The sequence below is a fragment of the Daktulosphaira vitifoliae genome, unplaced genomic scaffold (assembly GCF_025091365.1).
Source record: "Daktulosphaira vitifoliae isolate Bord-2020 unplaced genomic scaffold, ASM2509136v1 Scaffold_3, whole genome shotgun sequence".
Lineage (NCBI taxonomy): Eukaryota > Metazoa > Arthropoda > Insecta > Hemiptera > Phylloxeridae > Daktulosphaira > Daktulosphaira vitifoliae.
In genome coordinates this window covers 26,973,373-26,996,587 of record NW_026099574.1, presented here as the reverse complement: position 1 = coordinate 26,996,587, position 23,215 = coordinate 26,973,373, and the positions used below count along the sequence as shown (strand labels likewise).

Genomic DNA, 23,215 nt, shown 5'->3' with positions numbered 1-23,215 from the left:
CAATATATTTGATGTTTTGTAAGCGAAAAAACGGTAAATCCAAATACTGAGCAAAAACTTGGTATATCACATAAAAAATAGTGGAGTTACCGTCTTATGAATTATTTTTATACATTGGGTAAAAAGGGTATCTTGATTTACTATTAAAAATGTTTTTTTGTGTTCCTGAAAAATCATGTTGACTGGAGTTATCCTGTTTTCGCTTAGCACGGCAGTATTGGTCAGTCACAAAATAAAAATTTGATTATATTTTATTTATATAATTAATGACAGGCACGCGTGTACGGGTACAAAAACCAAAAATATAATATAATACAAAATTAGTGTTGTCGGTGATTGGTGAGCGGGGTGGGGTGAATGCGTTACGACGTCTAGTCTAGACGACGGGATACGCGAGAATAACACGTGCCGCGTGGAAAGTTATAAACACACATCACACATACAAGTGAAACTAATATAAGCGTGTTAAAAAGGATTCATCTAACTGATTTTGAGATTTAACATCACTTATACATATACCACAATTATGTTTTTCTAGTGATTTCTTAACTAGATAACCACATAAAGGCATTTGTAGCAGGAAAACTTAAATCAAGGTAATCAACCATACCAATTTTAAAGTTTTTAAAATTATAAGTTTTCTCAGGATTAAACGCAATAAGACTGTTTAATGGAGGAGCAACATTACTTTAATTAGTTATAATTTCATCTAAGTCATTCAGAAAATTTAAGCCCTTAGACTGTTTGAAAAAATTTTCTGGATTAGAAAACATATTAAGTTTGAAATGAACATTACAAACCATATAATACTTATTCAATGTATCAATTGATATGTCTAACAAATCATTTTTGTTGCAATTTTGTAACCATTTTTTATAATTATTCAATAAATTTAAGATTTTCTAAGATACAAATATTATTTTAATTAATTTATAATAAAAAAAACTAACCGAGGAAAATCCTTTGGTATTTTACAATCATCATTTTTGGTAGAAATTCTCGAGTTAATGCAGTCTTTTACAATGCAGATATAAACCATTCTATTAATTATTATATAAAAGATGGAAAGTTAATGAAATAAAATGATTAAAAGTAAAATTGTTATAATATATATTTTCACTCAACCGGTATTAGTTCTCTTCATGACAACAAAATGATAATACCAATACCTACAATAAAAAGGCTGCTACATTTTGTTTAAATATCAAAATATCCATTAGAGATGAGTCGTTCGCGAACGAACGGATCGCATTGAACCGGTCAAAATAGTGAACGAAATGATTCAGATCGCCGAACCGTAGTGATCCGGATCCCCCCAAAACTAATTTTTTCCCGTATAAATCACACTGAACCGATTTGATTGCTTACCAAATATCAATGATAACATATTCATGTCATTTGTTTATACGACACATCCCTAATCCGTATCGCGAATCGAGAACCGCAAAAGAATCAAAACTATACTGAATGTTCGATTCATTTGACTCAAAATATCATTTAGATCGCGAACGGGATCTTCTAGTTGACCTGATTCGAATGAATCGGATCACTAAGGTGAATCATAATTCCCATCTCTAATATCCATAGCCTGATATTACTCTATGGGTTATAACTAAATTGCTAAATAGTAATAAAAAAAAAGTCAGCGTTCACCTTTTTTAAGAAAGTGAATTCACAGATAAGATAAAACATATCTGTTTCATCTTATCTGAGTTCAAATTATATAAAATCACTGATAATAGAAAATTTAATCACTTAAATGAGATTTCATCGCCTATGATAAGAAAAACACAAATGATATCAAACTATTTAACATAAAAAATTCAGAGCAGTCTTAAAATAGTGGCTATATTAGTTTAACCACCTAGCATTGAAAGCCTAAAAATCTAGTTTTGATATAACAAAAAGACATATTGTTACAATTTATGAGGACAACTCAAATATAATATGTCTGTGTGATCTTCATACATTATAAACATTATATTACGTTGGTTAACCTGATACATACTTCGATAATGATAATACATACTTAGATTATTTATACTTGATACATTAATAATTGAATAATTTATTTGTAATCCTCAAAAAAAATTAATTTGGCTGTTTCTTAAATTTTACAAAAATACATTTTAAGATGATTGGATTCTAAAAAGATTTTATAAAAATTAATTATAAACTTAACCTGTTACCTTAACTCTTTGTAGTGTTTTAATTTTTACAATTATAAATAAGAAATGAATAGCAGCGATAGCGATGATTTAGGGGAAGAATTTCTCACAGAAGATGCTCAAAATTTTTTATCTCGAGGTAAACATTTTAAAAATTAAAAAAAAAAAATTGTTTTTAAATAAACATTTATTAACACTACTTTCAATTTAATTGTTATACCTTCAACTGGTACAGACAATGTAGCTTGTTTATAGTTTAGTGTGTTTCTATTTTTATTACTTTTTCATTTTATGTCACATTTCGAATTAAAAAAAAAAATTGAGTTAGGCTGAAATTAATAAATCTATTTGATAGAAAATATTAAATTATAATTGTAACAAATAATATAAAAAAATCATGAAAAACAAATAATTTTACACTTGGAATTATATTATGGTTCATTGAAAACATTTTCTTTGTGTAAAATATTTATTTATCAGAAGATATTATTAACAAATTGAAATACTAATTACTTTAGTATTAACATTAATTATATTTTTATTTTATTTATCACATGAAAGATATCAAATAAGTTTTTTTATGTATAACATAATTTTTGTCTGAATCTATTAAAAGTATTGAAACAAGAATTTTGCACATAGAAATTTTTCTTCATAAATAACAATATGGAGAATAAAACAATTGGATATGTACGGCCCAAGCTCTAATAACGGAATAATATTTTTACTTGAAATTATTCATCTGGTTTTTAAAAACTGCAAATGTTGTTGTTTCCTTGAGATAGGTTATTGAAATTTAAATTATAGATTAAGCTCTTGTCTAAGACTTCTTTAAGAAAATTTTTATTAGATCACTAGTATAGTTAATCAGAAATCCAGTTTAAAACCTTTACATTTGGAAACTGTTACATATTGATAAGTATTAAAACACAATATAGACATAATGATAATATTAAAATACAACTGAGACTATTCACATTTTAAGAATTGAAGCATATTTTTAGAAAATTACATAATGAATCTCTTCAATTGATTACTTTCTGTTTCTATGTAGATGGATGGTTTTTGATTATAGGTCATATAATTTTATTTTAAATTTAGAAAATGTTAAATGAAATATTGTAATCAATACTACAATATTAATAAAAACAGAAATAAATAAAATTATTTTGGAAAACCTCAAAAATTGATTTATAAGGAAAAAACATAATGATGAAGCAATATATTTTACTATTTTAACAGGTCAAGAGGGCCAAGATGGAGTTGAAATGGTTACTTTAGACAACACTGATGATTCTTCAAACCAAGGAGAAGTATACGAGTTGAAATTTGGTAAGCCACTTAGAGAGCAGGATAGATTTTTACCTATAGCTAACATTGCAAAAATAATGAAAAAATCTATCCCTGATGGTGGCAAGGTAATTATTAATTTATTCCTGAATAATTAACATATATTCATGTATATCTTTTATGGAAAATACTTAGATTGCTAAAGATGCTCGCGAATGTGTTCAAGAATGTGTTTCAGAGTTCATAAGTTTCATCACTAGTGAAGCCAGTGATAGATGCTACCAGGAAAAACGAAAAACTATTAATGGAGAAGATATATTATATGCTATGTCCAATTTAGGATTTGACAATTATGTTGAACCATTAAAATTATATTTACAAAAATACCGAGAGGTAAAATTTAATAATATTAGCATTAAAAATTTTATGTAATTTAGGAATTTAACAAAATTGTGTAAAAATTTGTATCTAATTATGTATTTCTTTAATATAATTGTCAATAATTTTATTAAAAAAAATTTAAGTAATAAAAAAGAATACATAACTCACATTTTATAATTTCACAAACATTGAAGCTTTTTCAAAAAAAAATTTGTAGTTTTGATTAGAGAGGATAATAAAATTTTTTCTGTTTTTATTTTTCTTCAAACATTTAATTTTTAGTAGCTTTTAAAGAAAAAAAAGGCCATAAAAATAATTTGAGGGTATCATCCCCTGAAAAATCTTTTAGTTGACTATCTGATGTTTTACTCGATACTTATTTTCTAAGTAAAATATTTTTTTATCTAATTTTAGGTAACAAAAGGAGATAAATCAATAGGAATTGAAGAATTATCAGATGATGTTTTTTGTAAGTTAATAAGTGTTTATTACTTACATAGATATTTTAGGTATATCAACAAAGTATTTCAATTTTTTTTTTTAGCCAACGATGCAAATTATTCTAAAATATTTGGACAAAATAGCCAAAGTGATTCAGTAATCTACTATCCAGACTCAATTCAGCAATTTCATATTGTATAAAAATTTTATTTTATTATAATTTATTGTTTGTGAAAAATAATATTAATTTACAAATTCAGTAAATTTTCATTTCAAAAAAAAAAAAATTTATAATTTTGTTCCATTAAAACATTAATACAATTTTTATATTCTCTTAACTCAATAATTTTCAAAAATTTTTTCTATATATATATATATATGATGTAGTTTTTAATTTAAAATTATCATATTTATTTTAATTAAATTGTTTTAATTTGTAATCATAAATATCTTTCTTAATTCTAGGTTATTATACATGTAATTATAATGTAAATAAAATTAAATTTGGTTAAGTACTTAAAATTAAAAAAAAAATTGAGTATTAAATTTTAACTTAATAAAATGTATTTGTCACTAATTTATTAATATAACATGAAGACAAATTGTGGTTTTTATGAAAAACCATAAAATAAATTTTTTTATGTTTTAGTAGTTAATTAAGGGATATCCAAAGAGGAGCTTATTAACCATGAATACTTTGAGACAGGTGATTAGTCTGTTTTCAATGGAATGGTAACTCCAAATACTGAACTCATTTTTCACTTGGCAAATAGAGCTACTTATGACTGAATTTCAAACCCGAGACAGAGTGTAATAAGAATTGCCACGTTACTGATAAAGGCCATACAGTCCCTTTAAAAATAAAATTATTCCTCCTTTAATTCATTCCCCAAAAAACTGCAGTTTTTGCTATTTGGATTAATTAATTTATACCAATAATAGTAATTTAGTTTTATTCATAACCTATATACATTTTGGAAAAAAAAAAATTAATTTTGGATATTATTTTTAAATTTTGTTATTAAGCAAATAAATTTTATTTTAGTCTATTTGCACAATTTAAACAGTAATTTCACATTTTTACTCTTAAGATGCAAGTCAAAAGTATTAATGATACAAAGTTATATCATTAGGCTGAAAACTTGGTTTTATTATCTACTCGAGCGGTTAATGGACCAATGTAAATTGTTTAAAAATAAAAATAATTTTATAGTTTTGAATATTCACTATTTCTAAGAAATAAGATTCATATAAGGATTATTATTAAACAATTTTAATAGTCCTCGACAAAAAAAAGTCTTCATAATTTTACAAAATAATTCGGAAACTATTAATTTAAGAAATATTTGGTTTATTTTATAAATAATAATCAATGTTAAATTAGAAAAGCATTTAAAAAAATTCAAGTACAATTCATTGAGCAATAATTTTATATACTACAAATTCATTACGTACTTTTAATTCCATATAAATAATAATAAGATTTAAGTCTAATTATGTTGTTTTACGACAAATAATTTTGCAGATTATAACAAAAAATACCAATGAGTTTTAAAGTTTCTTAGTTAACATTTAACAACATATTTTCAATATATTGTTTAATCTAAATATAAGATATATTTAAACGGTATAGAGTGTAGTCTCCAACGTTACTCAATCACGGATAACCAAATACCGACATTTCCTTTTTGAGACTTGCGTATAATCGCAGTTCTTTAATATCAATATCCAAATTATTGCGTTTATAAAAAAATGATAATTATAACATAAAAATATGTAAGAAACATTATCTAATCAGCCAAAACGACACGAGACTAGCTGTTTGCAGCCTAGTTTTAATATTGTAAGCAGTTTGACTTATTCATTAATCTTATACAATTATAATACTGTACAGATGCGGAATAGATAACATAAGTATTATTAGGGGTACAAGTGTCGACTGCGTTTAGTGAACATCCTTATCTGTGGAAAAACCATTTGGTGGGAATAAGTGTCGTCCAGATCGGTTGCCGTCCCTTAATGCGCGCGCGCGAATGTGTATTTATGGTTTAGCAATAGTTAGGTATTGCGGTACCGCAAACGGGGACTTCTCGGCCGCCATTTTGTGTATCTGTGTTCCCCAATACAACTGCTTTACACTCTCCCGTCCTTTTCTGATAACCCGCACACAAAAGCACATACACGTATATATACACACACACATATACACACACCAATACTCTTAATACTACAATAATTCGTGTGTGCGTTGCTGGTGGAATCGAATCTCGCCAGCATTATTTAAAAATATTATAATTTTTTTTATTCCTTTTGGGTGTTAAATTTAATATAATATAAAATATATATAACACAATTGTCATATAATGGCATTGAAGCGAATCAATAAGGTAAGTGAACAAACATGCTTTGAATTGATGATTCCGTTCATTTTTGGTGTGTGCGATTTTTTGTCGCACGCATACTATGAACTGTTGACTTAATATTTCCGCATGTCACTAAAAAGTCGTATTATCCAATGTGAGGTAATAAAATGATAGTTAATTTACCTTTTTAAAAAATATTATCTATAATATTCATAGTTTCTGATCGAGTGACAGTGGTCTTGACCTACTATACAATTTTTTTTTTGATTTCCTAAAGTATTAATATTAAATAAGCAAGTTATAAACCTATTCTAAATATTAAATTTTTTCATCTATTAAAATGAACTAAATATCTTAACAATTTTGTGATATTTGTTGTTCCTTTAAGTAAATATTTTGATAACATTAGGTTTTATTTTTCTGGTGTCATTTAAGTTTTTCAATATCAGTATTATTAAAATTATTTAATATAGTTTAATTAATGTGAATTATGATTGAAAAAATGTTATCCAGTGAAACTTCATTTATAGTTATAAAATATAACTATGTCTTATAAGATTAAAACATTCCTCAGTTTTTCATTAAAATAATTTTTAAATATATGATTGCATAGTAAAGTTCACAAACAATTAAATTTAAAATTTAGTATTTTATTTTTAATTTAGAATAAATTATCCTTGATATTTAAAAGTTTACTATACTGTATCATTTAATTTTTCAAAAAAAATTTTTGTACAAATGTATATAAGTTATATGATATTTATATTGAAATATTCTTAAATTAGTTAAGTAACTATTTTAGAATTTTATTATAAAGATCATTTTTGAAAAAGTATTTTACTATTTAGTTTTATAGTTAAAAATAATACACAATTATTGTATTGTTTGTTTATAATAGGTATTATTTTTCAGTTAGCATTATTAGATAAAAATAATATAAATTTTTACTGTTGATACAATTTTTATTGCAACTAGTATTAATTTAATGAGAATTTTGTTTTACGCATGCTTATCTTGAAATTATATTCAATATTCTATTGGAAAAGTAGAATCTTGTTATCTTAAACAAACATTGATTTAATTATTATGACTTGGAATTTTTATGAATGTATATGATTATAATCAAACTGGTACTTCAATAATTTTTAGGAACTTCAAGACTTAGGCAGAGACCCACCAGCACAATGTTCTGCAGGACCAGTTGGTGATGATTGTAAGTATAAATAGTATAGTTTAAATGACAAATGATATGAGTAAGTTTTTTTTTTTAGTATTTCACTGGCAAGCTACTATTATGGGACCAGTAAGTTAACCTTAAGTATTATTTTAATAAAAAGAAATATTGTGTTTATCTTATGTTAAACTAGTAAATATTACTGTTGGATTTATACATTCATTTAATAATCAAAATATATTTCAATCTTATGACTAAAACAATTTAAATATGGCAGTCAAATAGTTTTGATTTAACGAAATTCTATCATATTATATATTTTATTTAATTAATAGTAGCTTTAAAATTATGTCTTTAAATTTAAAAGTTTAAATTTAAATTTAAATTGTTACCTACATATACTACACGGAATTTAGTTTAAATAGTTTTATAACAGATAGTTTCCATGTAATTTGTAAATATAAAATGTGATAATTAACTTTGAGTTGTATAAAGTTGGATATAACCGTTTTAATATACTAGGTGATTGGATTATACTAAATCACGAGATTTATCGCAAAATAAATACAATATTGAAAAAAATATTGTTTTTTCATAGTAAAACTCTTTATAGCAAAATGTTTGAAAAAAAAATTGTGCATCTTGGTTAACGTTTGATTGTCACGTTTGGCTATCAGGAACATATTCTAATATTACATAAATATTATATCAAAATTTCATTATTTGATGAACATGTCAGTTCAATAAAATATATGCATTCAAAAAAAAAATGTTCATGTTTAACATTAGTTTGCTATTGTAATAATATAAATATATATTATGAATTTTAAATTCATTGAGTTATAATATGAAAATATTATTTGTTATTAATATAGTATTTTTTAATAATAATTCATTACTAATAGATATAAATTTATAATCTGTAAATATAATTCACTTGATGTGAATTTAAAAATTTTATTGTCTATTTTAATTAAAAAATTTTCTCAAGTTATATAATTAATTTAATTATATAAATTCTAAAAGAAATGAACACTTTCATACATTTTAAATGAGATTTAAACTACAATACTTTAATTTTTGAAAATAAAGTGCTACATAAATTTTATATTATAATTTAATTAAATCTATTTTTGTAATTATAATAATTAAAATAAATATGTATGTATAATTAATATAAATAATAAATATATTTATTTAAGTTTTTCAAAACTCAGTCATGGGCAGCCTCATGTACCGAGCAAGAGACTAGTTTGGTTATTAGATTACCCAATTATCTCTCTGGGGATAGACAATTAACCCATCCTGGAGTATCAATAGTTAAGAAAATCTCTTTGAGGTCACTATGGCCTAAATGGGCCTACAAAGATAAAAAAAAATTAATTATTGTTTATTTATATTTTTATATATCCGAGTATATTAAAATAAGGTAATATAATTAAATGATAATATAAAATATAATTCATTACTTATATTATTATTCTTATTAAGAAAAATAAATTTAGATGTTTATTTTTTATATTCATTTATTTTTATTTATTTGTTATTTGTTGAAATAAGTAAATTGTCAATAATTAATAAAAGTAATGATTAAATATAATTTATTTTATTAAGTTATATATAAATAAATATGGAAAATGTTTATAACATATTTTATTTTTTCTTAATTGAATTTATAAGTAAGTAAATAATAAATATTATCCATAATTAGTATTGTGTTTGTATTAATATATATATAAATATACACAACATCTAAATATACTTATATGAATAAATAATAATGTATATTTTATATTATAATTTAGCACTAAATTTTCTATAAAGTAATTTTATTGTGCATAATAAATTTAAAATAAATTACAATAGGTGTAATTTCGTATAATATCTTCATAACATCCAATCAAAAACAATAGAATAAGAAAATTAATAATAATAAATTAAATTAATATCAATTAATAACAAAATTTTTAAGTGCTGTATTTGTTATTTTATTGTAATATTCTATCAATTGAATGACTAAAAGAAGTTTCACTTCATTCATGTGTACTCTTTATATACACTTGTTTTTAGTTTCATATATTTCTTGATTTGTCAGCTATTAATTACTTTTTAGAATCATCCCTTAAAACATATAGGGGTGTCAACAATAATTTTTTCAAATGGCAAAATACATATTTAATTAGATTAAATTAGAAAATGACTGGTTAATAACTACTTTTAGACCTGTACTTTGAAAGTTATTTTCATTTTTATATCTAGATGGAAAGAAGAGTACGATCTGGAAATGACAAGTGTTAAAAATAATATCAGCATCTCATCTCTAGCCATACCATAATATGTGTTATGATTTTATATTTTAAAATCGAGTGGTATATGATAAACTGATTATCCTTTATATTAGAACAGAGTTATATCCAACATTTTACAATTCAAAGTTAATTATCATATTTAGTTTTGACAAACTAATAAAATAGATTTTATATCTTTAATTGATAGTTTTATTCAATTTTTGATAAAGGTTTTTAGTAATTAGGATGAAAAAACAAAATTTCACTTATAATAATTTTTTCCAGTGTTTTAATTAGTATAGTGTATTATTTTTTAAATGCTTAATGTATTAATGTATTTTAATATGTTTTAGCCTGATAGTCCATATCAAGGTGGAGTGTTTTTCTTAACTATTCACTTTCCTACGGATTATCCATTTAAACCTCCAAAGGCAAGTACTTAATTCTTTAAATAATAGTGAATGTAAGGTCTGTCCTCGTTTATGGTATTATAAATTTTCATATGTAAGTAATCCTAAGTCCTTCTTTTCATATAAAAATATCACAAAAATTGTTTGCCTTTTTTCTTTTAATAAGAACAACATTTTTAAACTTATTAGGAGCAAAAAATGACATTAATTTATAATAAATTTTAATTTTAATCTATTGCTGATCTACTATAGCCCTTTAACAGGTGACCAGTCAACAATCATTATAGTTTTACTTACAAATTACTTAATCGAAATTATATGTAAAATTGGATACAATTTTTACTATCTACTAGTAGTGCTACAACTATTAAGCTGCGGACCCATTGCAAGTAGTACCTTCACCTTCTCCTTATTCTAATTTAAATAATAGTGAGCTCCTCCAATTGTTGTAGGCACCATCTGCCTTACATTTTTTGTATCGCTAAAAAATGTTTAATTTACATTTAACTCTTTAAAAAATGTTTAGTATTTTAATATTTATCAAATATATAATTTTAAATTGAAAACTTTTATTGTTTTACTCTTCATAAAGTATAAATAAACAATAATAATAAAGTATATTTTAGGTTGCATTCACAACTAGAATTTACCATCCGAACATAAATAGTAATGGAAGCATTTGTCTTGATATTCTACGGTCTCAATGGTCACCTGCTTTGACCATATCTAAAGGTAATTAAAGTTAAATTCAATTATGAAACAAATTTAAAAAAAATGTTCAAAAATATATTTTAGTTTTGCTGTCAATTTGCTCGTTGTTATGTGATCCAAATCCTGATGATCCTCTTGTGCCTGAAATAGCTAGGATATATAAAACAGACAGAGAAAAGTATAATGAATTGGCCAGAGAATGGACCCGTAAATATGCAATGTGATGGTTATTTCTAAGTATGTTGCCTGTCCACCCGTCATCAGTTAAACATTCTTTTTTTGCCCTGTACAACCTCAAAAAGATCAACACTTTCAATTTCCAACAAATCTGGTAAAAGATCACACTATTGGAAAAATACTTACATAGTATGATTTTGAAATTTTATTTTATTCATAAATGCCTATATATATATATATATTTTTTTTTTTACTTATCACTTTGTCATAAAGTTCAATATTGATTATGTAAGTGTCTCATAATATAGAGAACAAATTAAAAATATGATGGTGTTTCTTTAGTATTTAAATTTTAATTACTTTTCGGGATAAAAGTGTAATAGATACATGTGCTGGTGGCATTTTATAAAACTGCCTTAACCTACCCAAAAATAATTATAATATAGTTTTTAATTATTATTTATTTTATTTATTTATTTTTTAATTATTAATAAAACAATTCATAGGTAATATTTTAAGGACAATATAACTACTTACATCGTGAATTTATGCTCAGAAATTTGTATGCATTTTAAAATATTAATATTTTAAAACCCCTTATTTTTATTTTCAATTCTAATATTATGAATTGATTACCATTATCAATTGATATATTTTTTATTGTATTGCTTAAAAGTTTCAAAAATTATTTTTCTAGTAATTTTCATAAATTCCTTTCATTTAAATTTCAATTTATTTTATTTAACTTTAAATTATTAACATATAACTTATAATATGCCAGTTACCAAATAATAATAAAAACAATTTCTGTGTAATGTGGTCTTTATATTGTGTTATCATCAAGTCAAGAATATAACCTACAATTTATATCATATGTATAAAAGATCTACAAATATACCATTAATAATGCTCTATTTAACTTCCAAAACAAAATACATTGATTATAGTCAGTTAAAGTGTGTGTAAAATAAGTGTTGTAGTTTTAATTATTTTTGTAATGTCTTATTGTATACAATCATGTATATCTAAATAAAAAAAATCCTAGAGCATCTTGAAAGATACCAAGGGGTTATAATCGTTAAACTCAACAAAAGCTAATAAAATAAAAATGAGTGTTTTTTAACTAATTTTTTTATTTTGGCTTATTCAAATTGTCAAATAAATATATATTTTTTTTTTACTTTTTTATTAAAAAAAAGTACTGTGAAAACTTTATTGGATAAAATAAAAATATTGCTGACTTTGGATCTTGAAGGATTTGTCACATTACTAATGTAAACAATTTATTCATTTTAATAGATTTTAGATATAAAATCTAAATGATATTTATTTATTGTGGCTTGTATAAATGGTTAATTTGTGATGAGATGTATCCTCCTCCATTTATTAAAAATAAATTTTGTTTTAAGGTTAAATTTGTATAGGTAGTTTAATTATTAATAAAGATAGAAAAATTATGTTATATAACATTACTTAATAGTCCTTATTCTTTGCAAAATATTTTTATTTTTCCTATAATTGGTTAGTAGTTATGTTTTATCGGTATATATCTAATAACACTTGAGACCATAAAACTATGAGAAATTTTAACCAGTTATCATTAAGTTTTTAGAAAAAATTGAGTGGCTTCACTTTTGTATGAAAATTTTGCAAAAAATATAATAGTATACTTATTTATTTTTTTATAATTTCTAAGTAAGCTACCCTATAAAATTAGTAAGAGAAGTATTTGTGACAATTAAATTTATATAATAATTCAAATATAATTTAACTATCAATATCCAATATATAATATATTAATTGATTATAGTTAATTTATAGCGTTTACATTAATTGGAAAAATCGAAATAAATCTATATAAAATTTTATTATTAAATTATACTGTGTTCTAACATCTTTCATAACTTAGTACAGCTAATATTTTATTTGGTTTTTTGAAATACTTTTTTCTATTTTGGGCTATGCCAAAGTATATTTTTTAATATTTGTCTCCAATAATAAAATGAAACTCAATCCATTCAAACCTAAGTAAGGTTCATGTGTATAAACTTTTACGAATTAATTGCTGTAGAGACACAAATTATGTTTTCTTATTAAAGAGAATTTAGTTTAAATCTTATTCTTACAACTAAATTATAAAATCATCAATAACACATTAAAGATGAAATTCTTTGTCTTAGATGAATTAATATATAATATAAAATAAAACAGACATTTTATGACAGTTGAATTCTTTTGAGTAATTAGATAAATGTTTGGTATATTTTATTGTTGTTTTGAAGTAAATACTTTTTTTTACTATCCTATTATATTCAACAATAGGTTTTAGTATTGTAGAGAATTAAAAACCTACGTTAAAATTAATTTTAAAAGTTTTCTAGATAAATAATTTAAATATTTTTCATTAAAACCAGTAGTAAAAGATAAATATTTATTAAATATATTTGTGTATAATAACTAAATTTGTATAATTTTAACTTTGAAATATACTAAAAATTCATATTTATTTGAATTTAACAAAAAGCAAGCCTGAATTAAGAGGGAACGAACGCATCGTGACCCATCACAAATTTTGTTAGATTGTCATAATTAGTGATAATTTTTCTGATATTTTTTTTTTTTTTGTTAATTAATTTTATAATACGATATTTTCCATAGGTCTAAATCCGACCCCGATCAATAGTGATTAGAAAAAAAATTATTATTTAATCAAAAGTTACAAGATTTATTAGTTAATAAAATCTGTTCCATTTTGTATATAAATTAATTTAGCGTAAGATGGCAAATTCAGTATTTCTCAAAATCACATTTTGCTGAACATCTAAATATAAATGACTTACAATACCATTTTTTAACTCACTTCTATTAGCATACATGCGTTCACGTATATATTAGTTTTGGTTAAAAATTCATAGTTAGCGTGTTTTGATAAAATGTTTCAAAATTTCAGGTATTAGTGTTCATAAGAAAAATGTTCAAATTTCTTACTTAAATATTCTAGTATTATATTCTAAGTATTATTTAATAGCTATTAATAAATAATCGACCCATTTTTTTTACCCTAGTGTATTAATTACAAAGTTTTACAGATGTTTTCGTTATATTAACTCAAAACTAGGAAAAAATGACAAAAATAACAATATTCAAGAAAACTCATATTTCGCTCCTTATACGTTGAATAAGACGATTTGAAAAATTGTAGTGTTAGGCTAAATATAGAAATAGTCCTTATACAAATTTTAGATTTTAAATACAATTACAAAAGTCATGAAAAATCGTTGAAGCCTCACTATCTTACCTCGCGTTAAACTAGTTAAGAATTAATGCTTAATAATTTTCAACTTCATAAGACTTATTAAAGTAAACGCTTTTTTCCTTAATAAAAAAGTTCTTCAATTACGATTTAAACTGAAGGTTGTATTTAGTGGCGTTGGGGTTCAATCCCCCTGAAATGTTTATAAAGTAAAAAATTTAATTTGCAGAACTTTTTCATGCAATCACAAATTCTACTGCTGTATTGAATTTTATTGTGTGTAATTGATCTGCATTTATTTAAATATTTATGTGCTATTATTTTAATATCAAATATATTTTTATTGGCCGCAATATTTTTGTTTCCGTGTACTATTTTACATGTATTTTCAGGATCCCCCACTTTATTTTTAAAATTTTGTATTCTGAAAATATATTTGTCTCTAGAGCTTATTACTCGTCGAATATTTTCGAAATTCCATAATATAATCGTATCACACTCCCTTTTCTCGTGTAAATTGTGTTCAATTAATTTTTTCATAGATTTTTTGAATTTATAAAAATTGAAAATAGTTTTATTTTTAAGATTCTAAAAGTAAGTTTGTGAAATATTAATATCAATATCAAATTGTTTTTTAGTTAAAAATCAATGAATATATGCTACCAATATTTTATTTCGGTAATTAATGGCAACTAAACGTTTTCTGATATTTTAGTGTTATCGATATTTATATTCGATATACTATCACTATTTAGTATCATGGATTAAAAAATTTTACAGATTAGATAAGAATTTATCTATTCTTTGATGATTCTAACCACAGATATAGATAATAAACTAGATTGTTAGCTAACCTATATTGATTGTATTAGCTGGTGAAGCTAAATATTTTTCTTTATATTTCATATAAAATTATTGTTATCAATAACTTTTTACTCTGATAATAAAATAATTTGTACAAGAAGTATAGGAAAATAAATGTTGGCCTTAAAAAAGATGGCGGCTATTTGGCTTCACCTGCAAAAACTAGCAATATAGGCCAGCAAGCTATCTGGTTCATTATCTATATCTGTGAATCCATTAATCTATCATTTTTTCAAAGTGGCATCTAGTAATGATAATTTAAAACTGATTTTCTTATCAACATTATTGCCAACACTACTTTAACCTAAAGAACACCGCTTATGTATATACAGCTTAGCTTGTAATAAATCTTTTTATCTCCATCTACGGTTCGTAACGTGTAGCTCTAATAATTAAAAATAATTTAAAAGCTTGAACAAGTCGTTCAATTATCTATTTTATATTACCATTAACTACTTTAAAATGGCTTCAATTGATTTAAAATCTCCTCAAGGCGTTGAATATCTCGAAAACTACTTAAGTTCTAAAAGTTACATCGTTGGGTAAGAACCTAACCTTAATTTTTTTTTTGTTCTTTAATAATATATAAAATTTTTAGTTTTGAACCGTCAAAAGCTGATTTAGATACCTTCGCCCTTATACAGACTCCTCAAGCTAAAACTCCTAATGTGTTAAGATGGTATAATCATATTAAATCTTTTTCTGATAAAGATAAAGTACAATTTCCCAACAAAAAGGCTGATTTTTCATCAACAGAAGGAAGTTCTTCTAAACCAGCTGATGATGATGATGATATCGATCTCTTTGGATCTGATGATGAAGAGGTAAATTTAGTAATATATTACGTATTATAGTTGTCCATTAAATACAATAAATTTGCTAAATCACTTTGTATATATTGATTCGTGGTAGGGGCATATGCTCTCCTGTCAGTTATAATTTAACTATTTTTTTTAAACAGTATCATTTAAACAGTTATAGAAAGGAATTCTTAACCCTTTCAGATCTTTCTTATACTATTGTTTATTCATACATTTTTTTAGTTTACAACCATAGCTCTAAAGTTTGAACTGTACTTCTAACACCAAGAAATTCTATATAATATGAACAACGAAACTAAAGTATAATTTTTTTTTCTAAGCTGAAAGTTGAAAAATTGATCTCTGAAATTGTTTTTTAGCTCATCAATAAAAATTGGTTTTGAGCTAATTAAAAGGTTAAAGTATGTTAGAAGATGTAAAAATAAGTTTGTCTTTTATATCTACAAGAATTATAATAAATAAAAAGTACAGTAAATTAAGAATAATATTATTAAAAACATAATGATATGTATTCAATCTAATAAATTAATGGTTACAATTTGTTTTTGCCTTTACATGTAACACCTATAATTGTATAGCTATATAAGCTATTCAATAAGTAAAGAAACAGTTCCATTGTTATTAATATTGTGAACAATAGAACATTTTTTTTTACTTACTGTATATCCTATATTGTTTAAAAATGTCTACATTATTTATTATGATTAAAATTTAAATCAGGACTTAAAGTAAGGGTTATAAAAGTAGACTTAGTTTTCTAACTTTTAGCGATGGTCAATGAGGATGATTTAAAATATAATTAAAATGTTAGTAATTTTATCCATGTATAAAATGTTCAAAATGATATAGAGATTTGGTTCTTCTATGCTTTTTGTTTCTTTAAACCCTGATATATATAAATTTACTATATAAGTGTGTACCCTTTGAGGTGATTCCATAAACTACTGCTTTATCATCTCCCACCCATTTCAATAATTTAATATATTCAGAGCTACAATTTTTTTTATGAAGACTAAAGCTCCTACAACCTCCATGGAAACTATGATCAATTCATTTTTTATTACACTAGAAACGCCTGCAATAAATTTTAACCCCTATCACACATATTTCTCTTTTCCTCATTTAAAATATATTTTTGACCATCCTCTATTAAAATATCTTCAGTATCTTACCAATTTATAGCATAGATATTTACTAAAAAATATATTAATTTTTCAATATCTTATGATACACCCTTATGACATGTTTTGTAACCAGAACTTGATTCAATTCTGAAGAATATCAACTTATTCAAATGTTGAATTTTATTTTCTACAATTAGGATGAAGAAGCAGAACGTATTAGACAAGAAAGGCTTAAAGCTTACAGTGAAAAAAAAGCAACCAAAAAAGTTGTTATTGCTAAAAGTAGTATAGTATTGGATGTTAAACCTTGGGATGATGAAACAGATATGAAAAAATTAGAAGAATGTGTAAGAACGATACAAATGGACGGCCTTGTTTGGGGAGCTTGTAAGTTATAAATTGTTGTGAACATTTTAGTATAATTGAAGGACTATGAAGCATAAGAACTATTATTTTTAAAAATTATAATTTGATAGTTCTTTATTAAGATAAAATTGATAAATACCAAACTATCTGAAGAAAATAAAATGAAAACTAGTGTTTTTTTTTTAATTTTTTGGTAGATATATTTTAATTATTTCTAGTTTTTTTATAATATGACTTAAATTAATTACAACATCTTTTATTTATTAGCCAAACTGGTTGAAATTGCATTTGGTATAAAGAAACTTCAAATTATGTGTGTTGTTGAAGATGATAAAGTATCAGTTGATGCTCTAGTTGAATTAATTCAAGAATTTGAAGACTTTGTGCAATCTGTAGATATTGCTGCATTCAATAAAATTTAAATCAATTATGTTCTGTAATTTAAAACTTAACATATTTTTTTAAATAAATAAAATTTTTATTCATAATACACTGCACTATAGGCCTTAACTTTTTGATTATGTACACTAAGTTATTACTGTAAAACCTATTGTACAATAATATAAACTCAATATGGAATTTTTCACAAATTAAAGTAATGACATTAATACCAGAAAAGATATTTTAAATGACGATGTATAGATGTTATTCTAAGTACATTTTTTGTACTTTAAATAATACTAATCTATTGGCAAGATGGTATCTGATATTTGACAGGACTTTTTTTAGGTTAAAACTTTTGAACTAAAAATTAATTTTGGTATTTTCTGCCTTATTGATTTAATGTCTTCTTTTAAAAAAACACCATTAATAGTATTATCAGTAGTGTTTGTTTCGATCTAATTGTCTTTATATAAGTAATATCAAATTAAAAATATAATATTTAGAAATTATCAATAACAATGTTTGCACTATTATGTGACAACAGTCTAATTTTTTAATTTAATGACTTCTTATTTGTGTTTATTTCTATCAATTTCTGATTCCTAATAACACTCATCAAAATATAATTGTTTAGTTGAAATTATACCTTATAACAGTGATTTACATAGGATCAGTGTTCAATTCAAACAGCAAAACTGAATTTTTATGAGGCTCCAGGTCCCCTGATGTATATATGTACAACACTGGACACGATTTTTCAATGGATGAAATATTATTGTTCTGTTAGTCACTACTATGGCATAAAATATTTGAAAAATTCTCATCAGAGTTGTTATATCAGCCAAAATTTACAATTTCCCTCGGTCAAAAATTTCAAGTGTTTAGTTAATATAATTATATTAGATTAAATATCAAACAGAAATTTTACTTAAGTAATAGTCATTGAGGCTCCAATTACTAACTTAATTTTCATAAATAAAAATAGACATTAGAGGATATCTTGTGGAATGAATGACTGGTAGATTTAATTATTGAGAAAGAGGTATGGGAGGCTGTGGCATCAATGAAAAAGAATAAAGCAGTAAGACCAGATGAAGTGCCAGTAGAAGTATGGAAAATATTAGGTGGTGTTGGGATAAGGTGGTTGAAGGAACTTTTAAATAAAATCTTATTGGAGGGGGAAAATATCAAATGAATGAAAGAATAGTATTATGGAGCCGATATTTAAAGGTAAAGGTGATGTACAGGAGTGTGGAAATTATAGAGGCATAAAGCTTATGAGTCATAGTATGAAAATTTGGGAAAAGATAATAGATAAAAGAGTAAGAAATGAGACATCGGTATCTAAAAACCAGTTTGGATTTATGCCTGGTAAGTCAACAATGGAGCCAGTATTTTGTGTGAGGCAACTAATAGTTTTAAGTATTTAGGGTCAGTTGTGCAAAAGACCGGTGGTATTGACGAGGATGTAAGATACGAGATTAAGCGTGGGTGGGTGAAGTGGAGAGAAGCGTCTAGGGTCTTATGCGATAAAAAAATTCCAATGAGTCTGAAAAAAAAATTACATCGATTTTATTTGAATATTGTACGTTTAGTGTTTAATTATACACCAATAAACTGAAACCTTACAACCATTTGAAATTCCTCATATACTGCGCCTATATATAGGCACACTAACAAGATGTCATTTTTTAAATAAAAAGCAAAAAAAAAATGCAGTCTTTATCGACAATTATAATTATTTTAACACATACAATGTTAAAACTAAATATGTGTCTATCCATTTAAATATTACTGTATATTAATATTAATATATGTATGCAGCGTTAGAGATAATTATAAAATACTAAATTTTAAATTACAAATACGAATTAAAGTCAAAAAATATTTGAATGTTACATATTTATAAATACAACATGTATATTTATGGGCTAATATAATATGACAAAAGTTGGTTTTGAAGATTCGTATTTAAGACGTAGTGTCCACCGTCGAGGAAGAAGAAGACGTCTGTTCCGCTGGCTTTTTTTCTCCGTTTGATTTTTGTGATTTTTTCTTAAGTCTATACTCTTTGGATGTATTCACATCATTTTCTTTGTTTTGGCAACTTTTATTTTTCGAGTTTTTTAATGTATCTCTCAACGTTAACAAGTATTCCTAATTTACATTATAAAAATAATAATGATAAATCAGTCATTAGCTATCTGTTAAAATCTATAATAATATTTTACCAATATTAATTTCCACATTTCTTCTATATTTTTTTTCGTTTTAGCGATTTGAAATTTGGCTATATCTTCTACAGTGACTTTTACATCTTCTAAATGAGCGTACTGTAACAATAAAATAAATAATTATTGGTCGTATTTAAAAACTTCTACAAACATTTTTCGTATTTGGGAGGCAATAATAATCACTTCACTTATAGTAGTTACAATATAAATTTATATGTGAAGCGTCTAATGATAACTAATACCTATAAACCATAATTTAATATTTTAATTCATTTTCTTTTTATATATTTAAAACATATATTTTTTTATTAATAATTCAATATCTAATTGATTAACAAGTAACACATTGTCCATAAAAAAAATGAAGTCATCTAAATCATCTAACAATTAAAATTCAAGAATTATAATTATAATTAGAATTTTTAGGTTTTTTGTAGCAGCCTTTAATATTTGTTATTCAAAATGTTTTCTATAGCACTAACACGTTTAAACATTAAAATTACAGTGCATTTCAGTGGACCTTACATTACTTAGGATGATGTTTTACATACCGAACATCAACCAACCATCCACCCCTTTTGACAATATAAACTAATATTAAAATAAGTGAATTATGATGGAACATTCTATAAAAGCGTATTCAATTTCTTCTAATTATCCTTAGTTATGTTGTATAATCTCAAACAGAAATTCTTTCGTTTGTTAATATACAAAGTAATTCTGTGATACTATTGTAAATATTCAATGTTTCGATATTTATGATAAATAATTTAAAATATATTTCATCCCTATTAAGTAATTAAATATAATTTTTTTAAATAATAAAATAAAAATCAAACGAAAAAACTAAGCATTTTGTACGTATAATATATAAAATTTGTAGGAACAAATTTTTTTTTTTTTAATTAGAAGGGATTAAATTATCAAGACTATAATTTTGATAATTCATTCCTTTAAATATGTATGTGGTTTACAGCATGCATTAGATTTCTAAAAAAATGATAAATCTTGTGAACCTGAATTTATATTGTAGACATAATAAACGATTAAAGACAAAAAATTAAATGATAAAAACAAATTCAATACACTATTAACAAAATTTATTGAAATTGGTAATTTTAAATTAATTTATTATTTTTTCAATAATAAATATCCAAGAATATGATAGAAATTAATAGAGAGTTTTAGATATTGTATTTTTTATTTTAAAATTTAGACAATTGTCTTTTTTTTAAATAATGTAAATAAAAATTTTCTTAAAAAATTACCTCTAAAATCTTATCCACTAAATATGATGCTTCTTGGCCAATGAAATGAAATGCTCTTTTAGAATAGGTAGGTGTCATGTAAATGCTATTAACAACAAAATTGGATGCGTGTACAAATCGTCTTGCACTTTCTCTGGTTAACATTTCTATAAGTTGTTCAATATTTTCTGGGGGCTTTTGATTTTCGGGTTCATCTTCGCTCAAATGTTGCCAAATAACTTTAATTTTCTGAGCGAATGCGTTTGGGTCCTTCGCCAACTATTGAAATATTTAAAGGAAATTAATGAAGGTTTCTAGTTCAATTTAAACATTTTTTTCTACTCTTAAAGTAGTTTTTTTCTTTACTTTTTACTAGAAAAAATTGAGAACTGTAAAATGATAAATTAACAGCTTTAAATAATCGAGAAAAATTACTTCCTAGAGGAAACTTTCCCGCTGCATTTGGGTGCAAATGGCTATAAATAATTTGTCAGACGGTTTATAAAAATTATATATTGAGTTTGTAAAACCCAAAAAGAATATAGTTGCGACAAAATTTTCTTACTTTCTAGTTTTTAACAATACACAAACTGACTATTTTATAACTTATAAGTATTCTCATGTAATAAAGCTAATATTTTATACTTACAAGATCTGCAAAGTAAACAAGACAATTTACGGTATCGTAACCCTGTTTTTTAAGTAATTTAGCTTCTGCTATAGTGCGACGAGTCAATCGTCTTTGTAACTTTCTAGAAAACCGATTGACATGACGGATAGTTTTCACAGCTTGGCTAGATGGTTCTTGATCTTTAGGAAAAAAAAATTAACATTTTTAATAAATCATTAAGCTAAAAATTAGTGATTAGCATTTTCGAATATTCAAAGCTATCGTATAATTTTTATCCAGCGGAATGATAATTTTTAGCATAACTATCGAATATTAAAAACCATTGAATAGAACTTAAGATTCGTTTTACCAAATAGATATTAAAAATATTTGAATGCCAAATAGTTTTTAATTGTGCTCGATTAATAATATTAAATATTACTAAAATAAGAGTTAATATTTTTATTCTCTAATTAAAAACAAACAATTTAAAATATAAATATACTCGGTTTATCAGTTAAATCTTCTACAGGATCCTTATCGGGTAAATATTTGTCCACATATTTATCAGCTACACTTAAAGCATCATCTAACATTGCCAATTGTTTAACAGAATCAGCTCTCTTAAGAACAGGCACGACTTTGTCTCTTACATACGTTTTTGTAGTATAATACATCTGTATAAAAATAATATAATTATAATTTTTATAACTTTCGCAATAAAAAATAAAGCTCTTTATTTGGAATTATTATCTAGGGTAGGGTTGGCTTAGTAATTCTGTAACAATACCCTTAATATTGGTAAAAAAAAAGTTATAATTTTGAATACCACTTGTGGGCAGGTAAAGAGTTAGATTTATAAAAAAAACAAATGATAAGTAAAGACATGCATCTAAATAAAAAAAAATT

At 24.2% G+C, this 23,215-nt stretch overlaps 4 protein-coding genes across 4 annotated transcripts in view; 3 read left to right on the top strand and 1 right to left on the bottom strand.

Annotated features, from left to right (window-relative positions):
- Window positions 1-2,040: 2,040 nt before the first annotated feature.
- On the top strand, window positions 2,041-4,793 carry LOC126900527 (uncharacterized). The gene is made up of 5 exons (XM_050676308.1): window positions 2,041-2,307; window positions 3,411-3,586; window positions 3,654-3,851; window positions 4,254-4,308; window positions 4,384-4,793. The coding sequence occupies exons 1-5, from the start codon at window positions 2,235-2,237 to the stop codon at window positions 4,479-4,481; spliced, it is 600 nt and encodes a 199-aa protein (XP_050532265.1). The 5' UTR covers window positions 2,041-2,234; the 3' UTR covers window positions 4,482-4,793.
- Window positions 4,794-6,417: 1,624 nt separating this feature from the next.
- Window positions 6,418-11,866, top strand: LOC126900528 (ubiquitin-conjugating enzyme E2-17 kDa). Its single transcript, XM_050676309.1, has 6 exons — window positions 6,418-6,667; window positions 7,793-7,856; window positions 7,915-7,946; window positions 10,459-10,536; window positions 11,142-11,247; window positions 11,311-11,866. Exons 1-6 carry the CDS (start codon window positions 6,644-6,646, stop codon window positions 11,448-11,450), a joined length of 444 nt encoding a protein of 147 aa, XP_050532266.1. The 5' UTR covers window positions 6,418-6,643; the 3' UTR covers window positions 11,451-11,866.
- Window positions 11,867-15,847: 3,981 nt separating this feature from the next.
- LOC126900267 (elongation factor 1-beta) lies at window positions 15,848-18,321 on the top strand. Its single transcript, XM_050675859.1, has 4 exons — window positions 15,848-16,062; window positions 16,119-16,344; window positions 17,663-17,852; window positions 18,099-18,321. Exons 1-4 carry the CDS (start codon window positions 15,983-15,985, stop codon window positions 18,251-18,253), a joined length of 651 nt encoding a protein of 216 aa, XP_050531816.1. The 5' UTR covers window positions 15,848-15,982; the 3' UTR covers window positions 18,254-18,321.
- Window positions 18,322-19,763: 1,442 nt separating this feature from the next.
- The window catches only part of LOC126900266 (lipid storage droplets surface-binding protein 1), an 8,247-nt gene continuing 4,795 nt past the window's right edge, over window positions 19,764-23,215 (bottom strand). Inside the window, exons 3-7 of the mRNA XM_050675857.1 lie at window positions 22,812-22,983; window positions 22,346-22,506; window positions 21,718-21,975; window positions 20,447-20,548; window positions 19,764-20,372 (exon numbers count right to left, since the gene is read on the bottom strand). Of these exons, the coding sequence (XP_050531814.1) occupies window positions 20,187-20,372; window positions 20,447-20,548; window positions 21,718-21,975; window positions 22,346-22,506; window positions 22,812-22,983 (879 nt within the window). The 3' untranslated portion in view covers window positions 19,764-20,186. The remainder of the gene's footprint in view (window positions 20,373-20,446; window positions 20,549-21,717; window positions 21,976-22,345; window positions 22,507-22,811; window positions 22,984-23,215) is intronic.

Bases quoted from the DNA above. Each gene is read 5' to 3' on its own strand.
- LOC126900527 (XM_050676308.1), top strand. From the start codon at position 2,235: ATGAATAGCAGCGATAGCGATGATTTAGGGGAAGAATTTCTCACAGAA. The intron at 3,852-4,253 runs GTAAAATTTAAT...ATCTAATTTTAG, and splicing joins ATTTACAAAAATACCGAGAG to GTAACAAAAGGAGATAAATC. The intron at 4,309-4,383 runs GTAAGTTAATAA...TTTTTTTTTTAG, and splicing joins ATTATCAGATGATGTTTTTT to CCAACGATGCAAATTATTCT.
- LOC126900528 (XM_050676309.1), top strand. From the start codon at position 6,644: ATGGCATTGAAGCGAATCAATAAG. The intron at 6,668-7,792 runs GTAAGTGAACAA...AATAATTTTTAG, and splicing joins CATTGAAGCGAATCAATAAG to GAACTTCAAGACTTAGGCAG. The intron at 10,537-11,141 runs GCAAGTACTTAA...AGTATATTTTAG, and splicing joins ATCCATTTAAACCTCCAAAG to GTTGCATTCACAACTAGAAT.
- LOC126900267 (XM_050675859.1), top strand. From the start codon at position 15,983: ATGGCTTCAATTGATTTAAAATCTCCTCAAGGCGTTGAATATCTCGAA. The intron at 16,063-16,118 runs GTAAGAACCTAA...TAAAATTTTTAG, and splicing joins TCTAAAAGTTACATCGTTGG to TTTTGAACCGTCAAAAGCTG. The intron at 17,853-18,098 runs GTAAGTTATAAA...TTTATTTATTAG, and splicing joins CGGCCTTGTTTGGGGAGCTT to CCAAACTGGTTGAAATTGCA.